General features: G+C 43.4%; 1 protein-coding gene across 1 annotated transcript in view; it reads right to left on the bottom strand.

The window, feature by feature from the left end:
- Positions 1–2,010: 2,010 nt before the first annotated feature.
- The window catches only part of LOC146175732 (retinoblastoma-like protein 1), a 30,655-nt gene continuing 9,620 nt past the window's right edge, over positions 2,011–23,045 (bottom strand). The window contains exons 4-15 of the mRNA XM_084582106.1: positions 22,683–22,765; positions 20,753–20,873; positions 19,557–19,655; positions 17,086–17,194; positions 16,473–16,615; positions 15,443–15,622; positions 13,540–13,611; positions 13,314–13,416; positions 12,323–12,357; positions 11,982–12,038; positions 11,245–11,406; positions 2,011–7,776 (exon numbers count right to left, since the gene is read on the bottom strand). Coding sequence (XP_084438232.1) covers positions 7,567–7,776; positions 11,245–11,406; positions 11,982–12,038; positions 12,323–12,357; positions 13,314–13,416; positions 13,540–13,611; positions 15,443–15,622; positions 16,473–16,615; positions 17,086–17,194; positions 19,557–19,655; positions 20,753–20,873; positions 22,683–22,765 — 1,374 coding nt within the window. The 3' untranslated portion in view covers positions 2,011–7,566. The remainder of the gene's footprint in view (positions 7,777–11,244; positions 11,407–11,981; positions 12,039–12,322; positions 12,358–13,313; positions 13,417–13,539; positions 13,612–15,442; positions 15,623–16,472; positions 16,616–17,085; positions 17,195–19,556; positions 19,656–20,752; positions 20,874–22,682; positions 22,766–23,045) is intronic.

Below are 23,045 nucleotides of genomic sequence, written 5' to 3'. Positions count from 1 at the left end.
GCACACTTTCCCAAAACTATACTGCAAACACCTTCTAGCTTAGATGCAGCGTGAAATGCAGCAGCCCTACATCCACACTCTTCCAATGCATATGCAGATGTCCCAACCCACGAAGCACCAATTATCCATGGATGGCAGCCATGGGGTACAGATTGTTACCCGAGTGTCCAACTGTCAACTTGTCAGCGGCCAGATAGGATCCAAGGGTTCGCTTTCAATCCGGAATCTGGTGTCGGATTCGTTGAGAGCAAAAAATCACGAGCATTGCGCTGGCAGGAGGCAGCTGGCATCACCGAACACTGACTGGACACAATGTTACCTGACAGTACGTTTGGCAGGAGCTGCTAACTCAGGCCTCTCCTTTTATATGGAAGGGAGCCTGCCAGAACTCTCATTATCTCTAGGTATTCTATCATTTGCCACTACAACGGAAAAAAATTTTCAGATAGTTTCACTAACGTCGAAGATGCTCCCCATGCTCCTCATCTCTGCCCTCAACACACACTGATGTGTAAGGAAAAACAAAGAAAACAGGTTGCAACTGAGCTCAACTCCACCTCTTAAGTCCAGCTCTCTGGGACATGCTTTAATTCCTTGCAAACCATTTTCCACATAAGAAACAGCTATGCACATGTTGACGGGAATGGTCTAAGCTTCCAATGCATAGCAAAAATTTGCTTTTACATCTCTTTCCACATTCACTAACAGTGAAAACTGCCACAAAAATCTAGTGAGGAGCGTTAATTTGCTTTTATATTTCTTCTATACTCGCAACGAGCAATTAAACTAGCAGCCACTGAAAACTAACGGCATGTGTTTTTGAAAATAAATAGCAAGAAACTACAAGCTTCCAGACGGAGGACCTGTCAATTAAGGCACATTTTACAATGAGGAAAAAAAATTTGAAAACTGCATTGAGTCACTTGAGCATATGTGGAATGCATTAGAATAGAAGTATAGATATCTTTTCAGGGTCCTTTTAGGTTAAGTAGAGCAGGAGCTAATGCAAAACCAGGAAACGTAACGAAGAGGCGGCAAACATGTACTTTGCAATCACAAGATAACATCGTCCCACCATAATATTTTTTTCCCTTTGCCTCCACCGAAATGTGGTTGTTGCGGCCACGTCCGATTTCCTCAGACCACACTTGGTGCTTGCATACCCGTCGAAATGCAAAATGAAAACCCAATCACATTTTTATTCACACGGGTTATAGTGGCACTTGGACAAAAAAATGAATCTAGCAACGACAGACTGTTCCTGCAAACCAAACCGCAGCACTCATTGACACACTCAAAAATAATTCGGCTCTGCTTGTCTTGAATGTCAAATGACTGTCACGACATAAAATGTGAATTGCACTTCAACAGGGAACTCAGAGCAGAACCAAAAAGAACACAGCCTTTCTTATTTTTTGACAGCGTAATCTCCGTGACGAAAGTGATGACGCACTACTAAATGCGAACTTGACTACTGCATACAAATGTTTCAGCACAATCCCGATTGTCTGACGTGACATCACACAAAAATCAAATCAAATTGAGGACTGACTAGACAGGAAGTAAACATGGTATTTTGATACAACAAAGTGGAACGCAAGCAAAAATCCCACTTTAGGAAATAAAGCCCCAAAGAAGATAGCAAAAGAAATGCCTAAACAGATTGCCTTTTTTCTTGCACATATAGTAGAAAACGTCACTGCAGAAAAACAAAGCAAAAAAATTTAACCCACATCCAAGACAAAAAAGAAAAAAAAAACAAAAAAAAACAATTTATGAGACATGCAAGAAGAAAATGGTATGTAAAAATGCTTCAATAATGCTTAATGAAAAGGAATACACACAATGTTGATCGATGCTGATGTACACGTCATAATGCACGCAAGGAATTAATTGCAACGAAAAGCAGATCAGCTTTTTATGCTGAGAAGAAAAAAAATAAGGCAAGCAGGAACCCACACACCCTGAATTCCATAAGCTACGTCAGTTTATGGTAAACAAAGAAAAAAAAGTCTGGCCAACAGGATAAACATGAGAGGTGTCAAGTGCGATGCATTAAGTTTAAGGCGCTTCCTTCTCACCAAGTACAAAGATGAGCACGGTTAGCGCAAGTGCACGCAGCAAGAGTGTGACCTTAGAGGCATACTGAGCAACTTGCACGTGTCAAAGCAAACAACCCTCCAAACGACTTCGTTTAAAACTACATCCCAACTTGCACTCTTCTTTCCCCAGCTAAGTTACCATATTTACTAGCATAATGCTCGCACCCCCCAAACACTGGGCGTCAAAAATTTGAATTTTTCTTTTCCTCGCATAATCATCGCACCACTAATCCCCCAAACACTGGGCGTCAAAAATTTGAATTTTTCTTTTCCTCGCATAATCATCGCACCACTAATAGTATTACCACCGCGGGAGTCGTCTGCTAGTAGTAACAAGTGCCATCTTTAGAGCGCTACTGAACCTAGCTGGCCTTGTTGTGTGCACGCGCTACCAGGCGGCGATAGCGTGCTAGGGTAGATTATCATTATCATAAATTATGCTCGTCTTTTTTTTTTTTCACCTCCATGATGCTCGTAATCGGCGCCATTTTGCGCTATGTCTCCGCGTCTCATTGTCATTGTTCCTTCATTCCGTCTGTGTTACTTGCTTTGCTCCACCGTCTACCGTGTTCTTGATGCCGCATCACGGTGAAGTGATACGCAAGACGCAAGTTATAGAGGCGCATTTAAGCTGAAAGTATTTGAGTGCGTGCTACAGCATAGCAACCGCGCTGCCAGCAGGCACTTCAGCGTCAACGAGTTCTGCGTAGTGCGCTACTGGAGACAGCGATTGCAGTGTCGACACGGACTCGTATCAAGTAGTTCTGATCAAGAGTAGAACTGTATGGTCTGCTGTGAGCATTATACCACGAAATACGGGCAGTGATGATGAGGCTGCGTGCGGTAAATAAAGTGCCTTAGCAATTTGTACTTTTGGCGACCCTGTACTTTTATAACAAGGTAAGTTCTGCTTGGAAGTAATGTTTTGGTTATACAGTCAACGACTGATTTTTCGGACACCCAAATTTTCGGACATGCCCGATATTTTGGACATCTTTGCGGCACCGCCACGACCCCATAGAATCAATGTATAAAAACATCTATAATTTTGGACGCTCGAACACTCCGCCGTCCAATTTTTCGAATTTTTTGACGCCTCGGAAGGTCCTCGAAGGTCCTTTGGCTCCTCGCACAGCGCTCTTGTGAAGGAAATCGACTTGCAGCCAAAGCATATCACAACTTTGAGCCACAACTAGCCGAATCTAGCCATCACACACCGATTTGGTCTGGCCACACTGGCTATGTTCACTAGCACCAATTTTCGGAGGCGCCGCGGCGGCCAGCGGCGGCGGCGTCGTTTCGTTGCGCATTTTGACTAGCGTGGCGTGTTGTTCCGCTGTTGTGTGAAGTGTGCTCTGCGACGCTAGGCCTAGGTGCTTCGACGTTCGTCAAGGAACTCCACTGTTCTGAACTTGAAGATTTCGCTTGCCTGCAATGGCCCCCACTCCGTCTTCGTCGTCCTCGCCGATGGCATCGAAGCGCGGAAAGCAGTACCGTCGGTTAACGATGGAGAAGAAAGCCGCGATTATCAAGCAAGTAATGAGCGGCCGATCGCAGGCTGACGTGGGCAAGGAGTTCGGAATTTCGAAGCAAACAGTTTCAGATTTCGTCAAGAACAAGGGCAAGATCTTGGAAGCGGCCGAAAAACCATCTACAGTGAAATCTCGTTACTACGAACACCACATTAACGAACTTTTCAAATTAACGAATTTTTTAAGAATCCCCGGCAGATTTGCCATGTTTTCAATGTAAAACTATTTCAGAATTACGAATTTCAAAATAGCGTATATTTCAGAATAACGAACGTATTTTATTTCTTGTTCTATAATTTTGGAACATCAGTATTACGAATTTGGCTAAAATTAACAGCACCGCAGCTTGCAACTCTCGCGTGAAACGAAACAGAAACCGCCGTTTCTGTGTGTATGGTCCGTGGGCTGTAGCTATCATCATCAGGACATCTAGGACCAGCTCCTAGCGCCACCATGAAGCTATGGTTTATTACGCAGTAGCCAGCAGGCCTAGCTGCCTGCGTTTTTTTTCTTCCTGTGTTGTGTGCCGTACGCGAATCGTTCGTGCGTTCGCACGTGCGGGACGGTATTTTTTTTTTTTTTTTTGCCGCTGATTATCTTATTGCGAAGTTTGTGCGAAATTTGCGATGATATTAGCCAGCGAAGTGCCAAGAAGATATGAACGCAGCTGCTTTCACTGCAAGAAATCGACGCAGGGAAAAAGCGATTCGGCCTCTACAGACAGCTAGCATTGCCCCATCGACTGCCGCGATCATTATGAAAGACCGAGACAAGATTTTCAAAGCTCAGGGAGCATTGAAGATGGGGTCATAAAAAAACTCCGATGTGTGTGCGTTTTTTTTTTTTCACATGGACAAAGTTCGTACTTTCATCGCTCGGTGCAATCACGCACGCGATGAGGTATTCTGGAAAGCGGAAGGTGTATGTGCTGTAGTGGTGTAATGTAGTGCGCGGTCGTGTTTGCTGCACGCGGCAGAAGAAAATAATGGATTTCTTCAAATAAATCAGCTTTGGAGTTAGTGCAACCTTTTCACTTGAGGTTTTGCTTGTCTACACACGTGCCTACTGCCAAGGTACGTCATTTTCATACCTAGGTTTGACCACTGGCTTATAATCGCAGATTTTTCATTACAACAATATTTCAAAATAAGGAATGATTTTTCGCGGTCCCGCGGGATTCGTTATATCGAGATTTGACTGTAGTGCCCAAAAAAAGAATGCTAGCCAAGGTGTTCATCCGAAGCTTGAGGAGGCTCTCGTCGTGTGGCTCAATGCTATGATTGCGAAGCGGTTGCCGGTCTCGGGCTGCATCTTGAAAGAAAAAGCGGAAACTCTCGCAGTTCAAATCGGCATTGAGGATTTTAAGTTTAGTGATGGATGGTTGAGGAACTTTAAACATCGGAATGACCTCAAGTTCAAGAAGATGTGCGGTGAGAGCGGCGCCGTCGACAGTGCAGTTATTCAGCAGTACCGCAACGGAAAACTTCAGGCTTTGTTGCAGCAGTTCTCTGCTGACAACATTTTCAACTGCGATGAAACTGGTTTGTTCTATAATACCGCTGTCACACGGGCATTTCGAAGGCCCTCGAACCGACTTCCTATTGACTCGAAGGCCTTCGAAAGCTGCCACACGGGCGTTTTCAATGGCCATTGAGTCGATAGTCTATCGAGTCAACGGAACAGCTCAGAACTCTATCGAGATCTCGAAGGCCTTCGAACATCGAGCAAGGTTGCTAGCGTTGACCCAAGGAACGTCACGCACACACTTGCACAGCGCCTTTTACGGTACAAAAACGTTAACAAACGTTATTATTTTATATCTTCAATTTACGCGGTAAAATATTAATACCCGTAATAATTTTAAAATAGCATCGCTCTTTTTTTAGGCCGTATTATTTATGTAATCTCGACTATTGTAGCATGCGCCGCCGAGAAAAACAAACACAATGAAAAGCACAGGTATGAACGCCAAGGCGTTAAAAAAAAAAAAGTTGTCCTTGAATAACAATTAAACACCTGCAGTTACTAAAAAAAGATAACAGTTATATTTTATTTTGCATTTATAAATATATTTTAGTTCTTTAGGCAAAACCGAAAGCAACGATAGTGGCGCCATAAAAGTTTGGCGCCAAACACCAGAACTATTTCAATAGCCTTCGAGTTTTGCCGTGTAGCAGCTGCACAACTCCTTCGAGTTCGATCGCGATTGAAAATCTCGAAGGCTATCAACTCAATCGCCTTTGAATATGACCGTGTGACTGGGGTATAAGATGTTGCCGGAAAGAATGCTCGCTTTTGCTGGTGACCCATGCCGTGGTGGCAAACATAGTAAAGAACGGCTGACCACTCTCATCGCAGCAACATGTCTGGCAGCGAGAAGCTTCCCTTGTTAGTAATCGGGAAGTCTAAAAACCCAAGATGCTTCAAAGGGGCAACCCTGCCAGTGTTGTACGAAGCCAACAAAAAGGCGTGGGTGACTCAGCAGCTATTTGAAAGTTACGTCCGCAGCTTAGACAGGAAGTTTGAACTTCAGAACAGACGTGTCGTGCTTTTAATTGACAACTGCGTCGCTCATGGTCACATCAAGAACTTGAAGGCTGTCCAGCTGGAATTCATGCCACCCAACACGACTGCAATCCTCCAACCGATGGACCAAGGTGTCATCCGCAATCTAAAACTTTTGTACCGTTCGTGGGTACTAAACCGCATGGTGCTGTGTGCGGAAAACGGCAAAGGCTATAACGTTGACCTTCGGTCTGCTGTTGGAATGCTTGCGGACGCATGGAAAGTGGTGAGGCAAGACACGATTCGCAACTGTTTTCGCCACGTGGGCTTCGTACTCGCCACAGAGGCAGTGGACTGTCCTGAAAGCACCGACGCGATTGACGTGTGCCCGCCCATGGACGACGTGATCAACGACCTCCGCTCTGCTGGGGTTTCCATACCCACGGAAATAACTTTTGAGCAGTTTGTTGACGCGGACAACGAGCTCGACTTCTGCGCAGAACTAACTGACGAAGAAATAGTCTGTCAGGTTGTGGAGGATTCAGAGGACTCCGATGTTGAAAATGAGGAGCCAACGCCCGCGCTGCCTACGAGCGCCGAGTTGACGCGAGCATTGTTGACGCTTTCATCAGTCTACAGTGCTGATATGACCCTTGCTCAGATCGAGGAGAATATGATCGCATGCAAGCGGAACGCCGTCCAAACGACGATCAGCCAGTTCTTCAAGCCACTGCAGCAATAACACCGGCTGCCCTGACGACACATTCATAATAAACCGGCAGTCTGCTGCATACAGAGCTTTTGAGTGCCTCTTTTCTTAGCCACTTCTCTGATGCTGTGGCAGCGTTTCTGAAGCGTGGTGCTTCGCCCTTGACCCTCTAGATACGAGAAAAAAAAGAAAAAAGGTGCGTTTTTTGCATACATTCATTTTTTCGGACTGCCTGAATTTTCGGACGTTTTTGAGTTCCCTAGAGGGTCCGAAAAATCGGTCGTTGACTGTATTTACAATAGCTGACCTATGAATCCCAATTCACTCACACCTATTTAAATTTGCTTTTAGCGCTCCAAAACACTTGCTCGCAAATTTTCCCCTCATAATTATCGCACCCCCCAACTTAGCATCAATTTTCCGCGAAAAAAAGTGCAAAGCATTATGCGAGTAAATACGGTACTACATGAAGAAGGGCTTTCCTTCGTGTCCTGGGAAAACACAAAGCAAATCCCATTGGTCCAGCTTGGCTGGCCCAGTCTTTTAGGACTTCCATTTTGAATAGAAAAACCACACAGTAAGATAGAATGTTTCACACCCTAATGGCACTGTTGTGTACATGCTTACCGAGACAATACTAAACAGCATGTGACATCACATATGCTAACAATGATTGCAGCCCATTGCAGTCAAGACAAAAATACCAAAGGAAATAAACTTAGGAAGGCGAATTCCCTTGCTCTGGCTTAACTTGCTGGATCACCACTTTCCCCATCAGCAGCCCTTGCTCCTTCACCACCGCCATCATCCTTTCGTCAAAACGCTGCTTCGGAGGGGGAGCGCTGTAATCCGGGTCATCGTCAAATACACAGCGCCTCTTCGCACCTTCAACGCCCTGGCCCACCAGGCGGTTAATCTCAAGCAGATCCTGCAGGAGTAAAGAAAGCAGCCGGAAGCAGTCTTGTTACAGAAATCATGAGATTGTCATTATTTGTAATCATGAAATTGTAAATTATTTGTGCAATAGTGATCGATATATTGCAAAAAAAAAAAGGAAAGAAAGAAAAGTTTATGATTTCTTACACGACTGGACCGCACGCATTTTTGTAACACTACACTTTGGTACCGCCTTTATAGACGAGGGAACGGGGAAAAAATAAATTTTTATGGACTGAAGACAGCAATTCTTACTTGAAGCATCACAAAATGCAACCTAAACGGCAACACACCTGGGGAATAAACGCCCAGTGAGAAAATGTTAAGGAGTAAAAGCAATTGTTTTAGGTGCTGTCATATATGTTCGAATGCAGAATGGGAGCCGACTGCACTATAGAAGCAACGGTGTTTAGGGCTGAAAACTTTGTCCTAGCCTTCCCTCTTCAAATATTTTATTTTCTTCTAGATGGCGCAGGACACCTTTTACACTCTACTGTTAGCGCCTTTTCACTACAAAAATAATTCTGCTGTGTGTGTGTGAAGCCTCGGCCTAGAGCAAATAAATCACAGTAATCACGGGGAGGGGCAAATCAAGCTGTCTCTACAGAGATTGTACATCAGGGACTTCATCATCCCAGTTTTTTTTTTATATAGCATCAGCATATGTGCATATGTCCGATACACTACACCTTACAATAACTATGTATGCGCAGAGATGACCAATTAGGAATACAGTGCCGCAGTTGAATTTCGCCTTCAATATAGTACCAGTGTGATCGTTAGAAAATGCTTGTAATAATCCAAACACGGAGGCTACTTTTCCCCCGTTATTGTGGTTCCAAACAACAGGAGGTGGTCTTAACTATCCCATGAAAGCCACAGCTCTTTTGAAATGGCCTCAGAAAACTGTACAAGTCTCTTTTTTTGTGTGTGTGGAAGAACCTCCTTAAATTTGTGGAGTCTTGTACAGTCTCTAAGGCCTCTGTCCCACTGAATAGGCTATCAATGTTAAGATACAGAGCCTCTAGCAAAGCTAAAGAACACAAGGCCTCTCATCGCAAGCAAAGCCACGTGGCTCATTTAGAACTGCCAGCAATTTAACCTTACTGTAGTGAGAGCGACCGTTTCACGTCTGAAGGTTGGAACTTCCACAGCCACAGTTGCTACAAAAACATCAATACAGTAAAAGCTCGTTAATTCAAACTTCACAGGAGCATAGCAAATGTTCGAATTATCCTATATCTGACAAGAACCATTTCATTACAGTAAATTTAATGTATTTACTTGGGTGATGTGCCCACTCGCATAATGAACCTGTCCCCCGCTTTGCCACTGAACATTCGCTCCGTTGCAGTCCCCAGCACATTTCTTTGCAGTGCACCAGATGCTGCACAGCAATCACATCACGGCGAAGTACCCGACCGCCGGCGGCTACATTTCAATGGAGGCAAAACTGAGTGGCATCTGTGTGCTGTGCGATGACAGTGTATAATAAAGATACCCAGGTGGTTGATATTACTCTGTAGTCTTCCACTACGACTCCTCTTTCTTCCCTTTCCACTTTCACTCGCACCTTCCTCTCTTCGGCACAGTTCAGGTGAAGTGTGACAGATACTATGCCTTACCTTTCCATTAAAATCAATTATTATATTATTGTTATTGCTACGAGCATCTTTTCACATTAGCCCTAGTGGTGGGGGGCAAACATGGCAGAAATCAATTATTATATTATTGTTATTGCTACGAGCATCTTTTCACATTAGCCCTAGTGGTGGGGGGCAAACATGGCAGAGTGCCAGCGGCCTTGGTTCCTCACTGGCACTCATCCTTCATGGTGTGACATGGCAGTGTACACCGGTAGCCTGCGTGGAGGCGAGGCTTCACTGCACGATGCACTGAACGGAAGTTAATGAGTGTATATTTTGGGAGCGTGCAGGAAGCCTATTACTGCCGTCCGAAATGCCGCGCAACTGCGATCGGTTAGCTGGCTAATGTGTGGCCAATGACCGCCGTTGCCGCGGGCTGGCACAGACAGCTCGAAGTTCCCAAAAGCAAAACAAACTATATAGTCAGCCTACTAAGGTGACGTTGGATGAGGCCGTTTGTGTTTCGTCGCACTTGACGTTGCACACACGTAAGAGCTGCGTACTGCGCAACATGCAGTTCAGGTTTGAGGAGTGCTATTTTGACGACGATCGAATCGTAACCAGGCACGATCTAACCAATGCGAGACTCGTAGCGTCTGTCTGATGCCACAACCTTACATGAGCTTAGGCTGGGACCGCACCGACAGAAATACTTTTCCGTATTTCTGAATTGAAGGGGGTCAAATTTACCAGCATTGAGTTGCAAGTCTCGGAGGTCACGCAAGCAAGCAGCCACGGCCACCATCCCACTACCCTTCAGCGTCGCCGGCCACCGCGCCCGTCATGTAACTATCAGGCTTTAACCACTCTTCTATGGTTTTACCTGGTTTTTTTTCCTTTGTCTGTTTTGGACACACGGAGCCGCGTAACTATGCCATCCTGGAGCGGGGGCGTTTCTTTGGCCATGTGCTGGGTGCCAGACGCGGCGCAGCATAGTTCGAGTTATCCGTAGCGGAACCGTCTCGTGTTTGAATTAACGAGCTTTTTGTACACGGACCTCTGTGGAGCTTGCCCGGACCAAGTAGTGTAGTTCAAATTATCCGAAAATTCGAATTACTGTGGTTCGAATTACCGACCTTTCACTGTATGTTGCTTAGAAGCAGGCATACTTCCACTATGGGATATTTACTTCGGCAAAGTCTGTACATCTCAGATTTGCCCTGCACAAAGTTCAAGGTTCTGGCAGCCTTCAAAACCACATCATGTAAATAAGCATTCCCTGAAGAATCGGTTGAGAATATTACACCTAGATATATGCACTGAACGTCGCATAGCGCATGTCACTGATACATGCATTTGCACAGTTACACATTCAGTATCACAATAGTACTTTATAGCCGCTCTGAAGAGCTCGACATTTTTTCTGTTACACATTACACCCCTGAACTGTCTGAACTTTTTTTTTTTCTGAAAGTAAAAAAAGTGCCCATTTACCAATACAAAATGGTTCAATAAATATTTTCCAAGGTTATGTGCAAGAAGAAAACGAAACTGTGCTCTGTAGAATGGGTTAAGGTGAAAGTGGGGCCTCATGTTTTTCTGATGATAAGGCAACAGGTTCAAGGGAAAGCCAACCCTCTATAAAATCAAGCGACAGAGAGCTACGCTTCCAAAAGCCTAACACATCACACATACGCAACGTGCTCACCCTTTTATCACTGTCATACAGGAAGAGAGAGAGAGGAAAGATTTACCGTACATCCCACGCCCAGGTCACTAGTTCCGAGTCTAACCGAGCTGCCTAAACAAGCACAAACAACTCACTGTCATTACTTTGCTATTCTCTGACAATGTATCTCAACAAGGGCACTTACCTTGGCAGGGCTCTGGTTGAAAAGGTAGGCGCGCCGGTTTGGTGAGGCAATGTAGGTGTAGGGCCTCAGTGGCGACACGAAAACGTTTGGAGAAATCTCGACTTTTGGCACGTTGACCGTGCTCTTAGCCTGTGGCAATGGCGTCAGGCACATTGTCTCATCCTGAAATCGTTAAATGATATCAGATTTGGCGACATAACGGCAGCAGGGAGACATGTAAGGCATATGCTGGGCAAATAGAAACGCATGCAACGTGACTAAGTTACGACACATCACTGGTGTACAGTACCGTCCGCTGTTAAAGGGAACATGAGATGACATGGCTGCCGTGCATTAAAAAGCATTTCAGAGAGAGCCGGCAGCAAACGATCGCACAAAGTGCATGCGCAGTAAGCAAGGCTGGCTCCTCTTCCAGAGCTTGCACATAGTGGCAACCATTCTCGCCAGTTGTCGGTGGTAGCGTTTTGCAAAATGTCTAGGCCACGTGAATACACGTTCCCTTTAATAGTGGACCATACTGTACATAGTGGCAACGTAGTACCAGCATCGAACCAACAAATGCACACTCAAGGGCTATGCTCAGTTACGATGTACTTCAGCGAAAATCTCAATCTGCGTTTTGCTAAAAATACTTTTCAGCAACTTTTTTTTTAACTATGGAAAAGCTTGTTGCATCTTGTAATCACGGCCACTTAAAAAGCATTTTCCGCAAACAGAGGGAAGAAAATGTGGCATACCTTGCTCGAACCTGGGGCAAGTTTCATGGCATAGGAGGCCATATCCTTTCTGTATATCTAGAAGACAATATAGAAGAATACCATTAGATACATTCAATGGAACGATTTTTGGGGGGAATCTAACATGCAACAGGGACGACATCACAGAAGTTGTGTCAAGTATTGCTGTTGTTTCAGACAGACATACAGCTACTTCCACTAATTTTGCTAATTTGGCAACATTTGCTGAAAGATGGTGGCCATTTAGTAAACAGCCAATCGGCAAAACCAGGACGAAAAGCAAAATGCCAGCCGAAGAGGGCCAAGTTTCAGCAAGTATGAGAAATGATAATAAGGCTTACGTTGTTGTAAAACACGATGATGTCTGCCGTTTCCACTGAAATCCAAAAAGAATGAGCACAACATTAAGTGCAAAGCGACAATTTCTTCCAAGTACTGCCATCGTAGAGTGCCAAGTCTGTGCACGTTTACGCTGTGTGACACAACATGGACAACTCCGCTACAGAAGATGCATAGCACAGCTCCAGGCTAATTGCTCTGAAAAATATTAATTACAGCTTTCTCTAGTTGGGTGTAAACAAGGCATCCCATGTATGGAGCAAAGGGTGCAAGATTTGACTGAACAAAAACAAACAGTGCTCAGCATAGCACACACTGAAAGAAAGCTACAGGTCCCCCTAGCAACTCTAAATGTAAACATTGTAAATGCGCCCCCTTTTAGTGGGGTTCAATATGGCTACTCCTCACATGTGCACGTGCACAAAAAAAAAAGTGTCTATGCAGCATCTCAGTGAAGGAACAGAGGCTTCTTAACATTTCAGAAATGTTATTGTTTGAAACATCTTTGCCTCTCATGAACCTAAGGACAGGAGGATAAGGGACTCGCAACTGCATCACATCATTGGAGAAAGCCAGAAGAAAGCTGCAGCAATAATCGCAATCGAGAAACGCCTGAAGCATGTCGATCTTTTGCCGATCCCTCAAGATTGGGTTGCTTCAATCTACGACACACCCATTTGCTTTAATTTAAAATTTTTTAAAAGCTTAGATTTTTAAATTTAAAATTTAAAAATTTTAATTTAATTTAAAATTAATTTAAAATTTTAACTAAAATCTTCTAGCACAACTAGTTTTTCAAACAGATTCAAAAAACATAGTAGAGATGATAAAAAAATAATCAATGGGGAACGATAAGACTAGGAAGATTGCCAGGAGAAGGTGACGGCAAGAATAAGCGAAGAGCATTGAGGGAGACCTACGCAACGTAGGAGACTAGTACTACTACTTCAAGATGATGGTGGTAGGTTACGGTGTCAAGTGGTAAAAGCCCACCTTTAGTACTTTCGCAAGTGCCATACGGCTTGGAGTCACAACTTGCACATTTGTCAACGTTAGCGTGAGCTGGAACAGTTCCCATGTAGACATCGCGGTACACCTGGAGAATTGAGACAGGTATGAGGCAAAAAAGAAAGAAAATGATAGACACACGCGCACATGAACACGTGAACAACATGCAGAATCTCTACCGTCGTCCCCACACAGGTACTGCTATACTCACGTGGCTTTTCTTCGGATACTGGTCTCGGTAACGGTGGCGAATGTCTTGAAAAGACGTGTTGAATCTGGTGACCTAGAAGAGGACAGAAATGCATTTTGATGCCCTTGGTTTGCTTATTTTTTATTTATTTTTTTTTTCTTATTTGCCATATATACAGTGTCTGTCCCGAAAGTAAAGCAACAAGTAAAGCAACAAGTAAAGCAACAAGTGAGAGTCTGAACGCCGATACACGGTGAAGGTAGGTTAAAAAGACATGTGCAGCTAGAGCCAACAAGGAAAAAGAAGAGGTTGCCAGAGCACTCAAGCTCAAGACTGTGAAAGTAGATAAACGGAACATTAGATAACCGTTTGCACCAGCACACTGGTGTCCATGAACCAACCAAGCCGGAATCAAACCAGTGTACATGCGAACAAAGAAAAATGATGCAAGTGTGCTGACACAACTCATCAGAGACGCGATTCTGTCTTTAATGTCTTACGGTTGACATATCAGTTATACAACATGGCGTACTTTCACAAACCCATGCTTGCTAGTGCATGTTTCCAATGTTTTTGCTTGCAGCTACCTGAGGACAATATGCAAACAATGTGTAATCTTTCTTTCGTGCAAGCAAAGCTCAGTGTTCCACACTTATGCTAGGGTGGGGTGCCCGAAAGGAGATAATTATAATAAATGCCCAGCCTGCACTGCCTAAGCCACAATGGGCCTAAGCATGGCATGCAACTGGAATTTTAGTAAGAACAGAGACCCAAAACCACACTCCAGCAAACATGGAAAAAAAAAAAAACTTATGCCTGTCCGACAAGACATGCATGCTGAAAAATAAATAAAATATGAACGACCCTGAAGCTTTCACTGGACAAGGAGTGAATGACAAAAGGAAGGATAATGTCAGAAGCATAGCAAGCATCAGCTCTTCTGACTGCTATCAACAGAATCCATGCAATAAACAATCACAAAAGCTTTTTTTTTTCTTTTTCTTTTTTTTGTGTGTGCAGAGAGACTCGCCAACTGCTGCTCTGTGACACATAAGAAAGGCGTTCTACCATTTCGGTTAAACGCACAGCCGAGTCCCACCTCACAATCTTTTTGATCTTGGGGAATTCTCCAACAATGTTCATAATGTGCTGAGGAATGTCATGTGTCTAAGCTTCCATCTTCGCTCGTGAGCAGAAAATGGGCGTCCAGACACATGGCCTCTCAAAACAAAACGCACAAAATCAGTTAACGATGGCAGGTTCTATATAAGAACACAGTCTGCTGCAAATACCACGTGGTTAGTCCCGAACTGACTGGATGAACAAATGATGCATTCCAATATTACATACATATGCCATACGGGGCATACACAGAAAACCCAAACGTTATCTAAGGAACCCAAGGGTAGTGGGGAAACCAGTATGAGAATCACTGGATTGGGATAAGCAGATTTCCACAGAAAGAACTCTTAAGAAATCCAAAGATTGTGGGGATGAGAACCCCTAGATTAGAGGGCCATATTTAGTCTATTCTAATGCGCACCGTCTTTCCAGAAAAGAATCGCCTAAAAATGGCATGCTCGTTAAAATCTAGTACGAGTATGAAACTGCGCTAGCAAGGCACTTTTTTTTTGCCCTCGAAACATGGGTGCGCATTAAAATTGAGGGAGCATTAGAATCGAGTAAACACTGCAAATGCATTTCCACCAGCAAGCACTCCAAGGAATCCAAGGGTTGTGTGGAACTCAAGCTTGAGAACCCCTGGGCTAGTATGACAGGGCCCCGAAAGGAGAAGCAGATTAAAAAAAAAAAGAAAGAAAGAAAGAAAGAAAGAAAGAAAGAAAGAAAGAAAGAAAGAAAGAAAGAAAGAAAGAAAGAAAGAAAGAAAGAAAGAAAGAAAGAAAGAAAGCCTGCACAGCCTCACCTTAGTGACAATGTAGATCGCACAAAGCAACAGTTGGTCCAGGTGGCGGTTCTTCATGAGCCTGGTGTAGTGGATAAGTGAGTGTTCAAAGCAGGTCCAGATCTTGTCCCGCAGGTCCGCCTCCTCAATGAGCAGCCTCGGGCACATGTCCTGAAGACGTGCTGCTGCCAAGCGGTACACCTGTTACAAACCATCAAGGAGTCTGTACAGCCAGACTTTTCAAAAAACCTCGTGCATTCGCAGCTATGCACACTCCCGCAAGGAGTCTAGCGAGCACCATTAAAAGGCTATGGCACTTTCTCGCTAGCACACACTCCACACAAAATCACGCCCAGAGAACCAAAGTGGAAATGTTGAACACTGCTCAGTCACTGGCTTGCTTCAGGGGAGAAATGCTAGCGCTTACGCACACCTCTGAAAGAAGCGCATTAAAATTACAGCCCTAACTTTACTGTTTCAGACACCCTTTAATACCCACGAATAACTTCCCATCGCCCAAAGCCCTCTTCAACAATATGCGTGTAATGAGGTTTCCAGTTATAATCCCAATTAAACGAAAAAGAAAATAAGGCCTGTGTAACTGTGTTAGAAATGCCTGTTTATCGCAAAGACTACCTGCAGCTCAGTTCAACATTTGACCGCATACACAACGTGGCTAGGATAAAGCATTTTAACGACACTGAGTATTGCCTCACTGAATGAATTGAACTTGATTAAATCAATGATTTGATTTCAGTCCTCTTAAAGCTAACTGCAGCTGGGATGGCTAGCCAGCAGAAGCATTAGCTACATTTATTTTTTTATTTTTCCTCTCCGTTTAGAGGTATGCTACTGGCACTTCCTTTCTTCCCTGTATTCTGATAATCATTCTGTATATATCCATGACACAGCCTGCCCTCATTTTGCATAATACTACAACAGCCGAACCTTGCCATAGGCATGGCCTCAGATTTCACAGGATGGAAGTGAAGAATTGCAAAAATGAAAACCATATCCCAATAATGTCATGAGTTAGGACCTTCGTTTGTACCCTTCGAAAGAAGATCACCAGTGCCCGGTTAGACTGTGGTGGTCTGTTCTCCTTGGGAACCTTGGACGTCGATGGCTCCGAATCACTAGCCACGGGCGCCAACGTCTTGGCTTGGCTCCTGGTGGCACACCCCTCGCGCAGAGCTGGAAAGCAAGAGCACCAGGAGTAGCCGTCAACAGCTATATGGACGCCCATGTCACACAGAAAATGGGTACCCAAGGACAAAGGAAACCAAGCAAGGGTTGAAGGGGATACCCAAGTCGGAAAGCCAACATTTCAACAATTTCACTTGTCTCTGTGATGAAGACAAATACGGTTGTCGAAACTGGCCAGAGGACTGAGGCTCCACCCCCAAAACCTTGTTCGGTTTCCCCTTCGCTGATTTCCTTTGCACAGCAGGCTATGTTGTCGTCAAATGAATTTCAATCCTTTTTGTCAGCAGTTTCAGCCCCTTAGGTGTCAGGACTACAACTAAAGGAATTGTGTCCGCGTCTTATTACAACACACGGTTATTTTAGACAGTTAAAAAAAGCACCTCTGAATCGAGGAGCTATTCTGACAAAGTTGGCTGCATCCTCATGCACTACGAGAAAGTTTCTCTTAAAATGCTCACCTGTTTTGTTCAGCCCGGAACTAGCCTGACCACCGCCACTCGAGCCCTCCTTGCCAACATTATCCTCGGCGGATTCCTGAACTCTCTCAACTTGATGACCTGGCTGCACCTGTTTGGCAAACACAGCATTGTTGTGAGACAACTACTATGAGCGTGTTAGTACCTATCTAAATCTATCGTCATCGCCAGTGTAGGATGTTACAACATAATCTACACATATAATTAGTCCTTTATTACTCAGCAGATCACCCTATGTATAGGCTGTAAAAATATTACTAGCTTTCATTTCTACTTGTAAAACTACATCAACTGCTAACAGCATTCTAGGTAGCAAAATATTTTCCAAAGTATTCACCAAGATATGGTGAAAGTGTCAACCGACTAAGGAGTTCGACGATTCCTGGCAAATCACCAGCTGCCAAAGCCAACTCGACCAACCTAGAACTGCAGTGAGCATACTGCAAGGAATGAAATATAGGTACTCCATTTATGCTATAAATTAAAGGTGCAGGCCTGGGCATGTGTGTACAGTTTTATTGTTATTAGGTAATAAGGGAATAATTACTGGTTAGCCTTCACCCGAGTAAAGCCATATGACTACAAAGGAGCAAGCTTTTCACAAAAACTTTGCAGCTGAAGAAAAATTTGTTCTCGACCGGCATTTAAACTCGGAACTATCGCCTGTTCAGGGCAGTCATTCTACCAAGGGAACTAACTGAGGCCAGCATTCGGAATAACTCGACTCATAATAACTCAATCCATTTGCATCCACCCGAGCACAGCCATGAGGCTGCACTCGTGTATGCTAACAAGTAATTACTTAATTATTACGTATTACTTCAATTTTTAATTATTACTGATATAAGTAATGTGCCTTTATTATAAATCATTCCACCTTGGGGGATTCCTCTATTAAAACAACGGAAAAAGCATAATTCCTAGATGTGTAGGAATTCCTGTACATAACTGACTAATTTATCCCTATGTAACAGTCCTGTTCTGTAATTATCAATACAGATCAACCCTTTTTTGCATTTCAAGGCTTCGGCCCCCTAATTGAAAAATCTGAGATTTTACTTTATGCTTTTCATTGCCCGGGAACTATGGGGACAAAATTTAAGCACTAAGCTTTCAAGACCATTTTAAAACATTCTTAAGGACCTAACATGATGCTATAATTCATAGTTCTGTTACAACAATGTGTTAAAACAGAAAGCACTTCAGTTTTGCACAGGGTCACTGCAACTTTAGAAATGCCAAGGAGAGTTCAAAACAGCTTCGTTCAAGTTACCTCTAAAGGCCCTCCAAAGGAGGGTACTACGTATAGCTGGTGGGCCCTCAGCCTATATTCTCTTTGTTGAGGTTCCCCAACTGCTCCACCTCAGCCCCTAGCTTTTTCCTCATAAAAGTGAGTCATTTACTGCTACCTTTTCAGAATGCAGTTCTCTACCGATTGCTCCTTCATGTCCCCACATGGTCACATGTTGCTATGTCAAGATCACTCCAAACAGCAATGCCGTCAATGTGGGAAGTCGTCTGACGCGAATCCACCAAGCTAACATTGAGTAATGAAGTGGTTGTGGTTGTGAGAGCCGTGATTTTTCCATCAAAGGCAGTCATGACTAGTGTTTCAAGAGAAAGGTATTCAAGATTTTGAAAGGATAAAAAGGATACACTACTATCAAAAGCCTTCAAAGTGGATTTTTAAGGGCCAAAGAGATGCTGTCATGTGGCACTTTCAACCTTCCAATACTTTCATTCACAACACTAAATTTATTCAAATTATCGCCCAATTTATTCTTTTTGCAGAAATTAAATAAGAAGGCAGACATTCATACAGTTGACATTTTGTTTGGGACACCCCCCCCCCCCCCCCCCCCCCCCATATACTGTACTGAGCTCTCTACACAACCGCTTGCCATGCCTATTTTTAAAACAGCTATACTCTATATCCACCTAGTAAATTTTTAAGCGACATAGCTATAGTATGCTAGCACAGAGTTTCTCACAGAGACGCTCTATTTTTTTTCGTGCAAAGCAAGACTGTCTGAAGTGAATCCGTACTTGCCAAGGACTACAGTGATACACACACACTGCACAGGACTCATATCCTGCACACAAGCAAAGGACGATGTTGACTGGAAATACACGAGAGGGATTTCGTTTGCACGAGGTGTAGTCAGGCTGACGATTACGAGAGGAAATCTGAAGTTAACTACTTTCGACAGTTGAATCCTTGCAAGAATGCTCTAATGGAGTCGGTGCACAGTGTATGCTGGCAACAGTGCGACACCGAGGCATGGGCTAGGAGCTACCATCCCAAAATGACTCCCTCCGTGTTAGTCACAATGAGAACAATCGCTGTTAATGTGCTTGTAACAGCTACAACTTCTGTGTAATATATTTTCAAAGTGACACACCCCTATTTATTACTCTGAAAAGTCTGGAAACAGCAACAAAAAAAAACAAACCTCTTCAGAGGTAGGCGTAGGCTGCCCAGAGTGCTCGATGGCATTCCACAAAGGAGAGTCGGCCTTCCAAGCAAGACACTCCACAATTTGCTCTTCGATCTGCAAGACACAAGAACCTGATCTGTCGGCTTCCAGGAGAATGGCAACATGGATACCCTTATGAGTTAATTATTCATTTGTAATTAATATTTCTGAGCCCACAACTAACTTCCTTATCACTGCCATACAGTAATCTTATTACAGAGATTTCACTCTATCTGCCAAACTATTACGAGTATATTTGCACTGTAAAACATTCATAATACATTTTACTTACACTCATAATGATGCAACACTCCTGTTGCACATATACCTCAAAAATTTGTTAATTTACTAGAGTGCAAAGTTTGATTGAAGCAAGTTTTTAAAATGAAGAACCTTAAAAATATGAAACACTTACAGGGCATTCACATTTACTTCAAAATATATTCTCAGTGTAGCATCACTCACAGAGAATCTAAGATTCTACCAACCAATCCTCTGGAAAAACTGCTCAAATTTTGCGCAATGGAGGCAGTGGCATTAATCTTCTTTTTTTATTTGTTACACTTTGTGCAGGTCAGGTACTTGCCTGAACTTGTAAAATTTAATCAAAAAGTTCACATTGTATGCGGCGAAGCTGCATCAAAAAAAGGTTTTGTAATAGCTGCCCCATCTCACCCATCATTTTTTATCACTCACCCATTGGAAGGCTGGCAAGCTCTCTTAGTTTGGTGTAATACATCCATCTGCTTTCCGTGATTTTCCGCCGCCAACTGTTGCTGAGCTCGCGTTCAAGACACCCCTGCTTCTACACTCTCAGCGTACAGTTGTCTGCCGATGGAGTGACACTAGCTATTGGTGCATTAAGAAACAACATTTGTCAGCAAAGCATTGCTGCATACAACAAGGACTTTCTGAATTACTTCTCACCCACCCACTCAGTCAAGTACCTGAACCAAAGTAGTATAGATTAAAGCTCACCACTGATTGCTATCTCTGTCCGAAATTTGAGCACAAACGAGCCAGCAGTTCAGCCAAAAAAATTATAATTCAATTTTATCCGAGCGATGCGGCATTTTCTATAATGTGCATTTTGTATGAACGTCAACATTAAAGAAGGCTTTTAACCTCGTGCTCTCCCACAGAATAATGGTGGAGTACGAGTAATGTCTCACGTTGTTCAGGTGCTTGACAACTTCCCGCCACAAGCCTTTCTCGCTGCGAATTGCAGGCTCAATGACTTTCAAGAAATGGTACGGCATCAGGTCGAACACCTCCAAGATCCAGGGAAACTGTCTGCACCCGCATAACAGGGATGCATGAAATAAAGTACTGGTGTTCTCATGCAACAACACATGTCAGCTTCAACAAGAATGATGAATGAAAGCACACCCACTCACTCTCGTGCACACTGTAAAAGTTGGATCTCTTCCACCTCATTTTTCCTGCTCCTACGCTGCTGTTTGAAACAAATGTGTCAAACTGAACGAAGCATTCTCATAATTTATATATATATATATATCTTTTGTTTGTTTTTTACATACTAAAATGCTGCAGTCGGCCTTGCTGCTCCCTTCTTCCAACTTTGCTGTAGCTGTGCTGCTTCTTGAAGTGAAAAACATCAGTAACACAAGACTGTTACTTCCCCTAAATGAATGCAGCCACATTCTACGGCTATCACAAAATCTCTGAGCTTTATTTGTTAACATTTTTTTTCGTGCAAACACACACAATCATCAGCAGGACAACGCTCATAATGTCGGAATCATCCTAAATCAGGATGGTCGAAAAATTTCCTGAACTGGTGTCATTACCACCGAATCATGTAGGAGTGGATGACAAGTATGAAAACTATTGAATAACTGCAAGCCAGATTCGTTCTGCATTTTGATGAGCACAAACAGTGCCTGCTTAGTGCAAGACCCTTTCCTCCTCTTTTCTTTTTCGTCGTTACTGCGGGCACAAGTTTATTCAACACCTGTTAATTTTTTTTTTACATGTTACAGGGTACTGTTAACTATGCAGTATGTTACCTGCTAACTGCGCTTGAATACAAATAGAACAGGATGGCAGCCAGCAAAGAGGCGACGAGTCATTCAATCCAATGAGATGCTGAGCTTCACTGTGTTTCACAGGCACAAGTTTAGCGATCAAGCAGGCTGTTTTTCAAGTTTTTAAACCTTTCAGGAATTTTTAAACAGCTACAAATACAATTTCTGGGTCCAACCTTTCTCCCCATAAGAACTGCGCATGGCAACTGAAGAGCTTAAGTTTATCATTCGTTAATATGACTGACAATATTACACGTCTTCAATGCGGTCTTTCTGGCTTTTTTTCCCTTTGTCGGTGGGAGTCTATGGGGCACAAACGTCAAGCTTCTCAATGTTACCTTGAGGAAAAGTTGTCACCACCATCTATGCAAACCTACTGAAGAGCTCAAACCATGTTTTATGAAAAATAATAGGCAGCCAATACTTTTTATACAATGTCTAATCCTGCTACAAGCACACCATAAACAGAACAGTATCATAAAGATTAAGGTATGCTTTGTTTCTATGTCTTCAGCAGCTAAGATGATTAGTTAAGATGGCTTCACTGGTTTCACAGCACCAGGTGCTGCTGCCTTGCTGCCGACCAGTGCCCACATGTTAAACCAATAGGAGAGTGTGATACACACAGGTGCCACTTCTACTGAATGAGAGTTTGATAAATGCGGACAACGGTTCTGTGCTTTTTCATGGGATTTTCAAGGGGATGTTCCGATCATTCAATATAACCAATAACTCAACATATAACGGTTAAAATAACCGATCTTGACTTTACAACTTCTTCAGAAGGCAACCAACGCTGATTTTTCAGGGCTAAAATTTAGCTTCGACACGCGACCATGTGACACAAGCCACCTAATCTTGAATCATTGAAATGAACATCCAAGATCACCAGCAGTTATGTATGAGTTAATTCGCACAATTCTGGAAACAGCAGGCATCTGCAAGGAAGTACACACCTCATACTGAATCTGCGCCAAAGAATGAAGCCCCGGTAAAAAGCTCTCCCAGTTTTTTTTTCTTTTGATGGGCCAAAGAGAAGTGAATGCAAGATTACCGTTGAGAGTTGTAGCAGAACATCACTATTTCCAGACAGCATGCAAACAATGGCCGCTGAAAGACGCCGCTGCTGAGGCATGTCTTCAGTGCAAGCAAGAAGGAAAAAGCAAAACAACAAAACACACGAGTCAACCGCATCCCACAGCTCAAAAAGTGAGAGAGAAATGCACAGCCATAAATGAACAAGATGTCCTGACACAACGAAGAAAGGACAAGAAAATTATGAGTGACTTCAGCTGGGTTGTCACGCTGCAGTGATAATGCCTATACTGTTCAGACTTACCTATGCTAATATGCAGTATTTTTTTTTCATTCACCACGGTTAATTAATAAGTAAAGACTAATTAGCTTTTTTTATTTA

Source organism: Amblyomma maculatum, chromosome 10, assembly GCF_055883805.1.
Source record: "Amblyomma maculatum isolate TAMU_Amacu chromosome 10, ASM5588380v1, whole genome shotgun sequence".
Taxonomy (NCBI): Eukaryota; Metazoa; Arthropoda; class Arachnida; order Ixodida; family Ixodidae; genus Amblyomma; species Amblyomma maculatum.
Note: the sequence above shows the minus strand (reverse complement) of the source record. Positions and strands in the feature narration are given on the sequence as shown.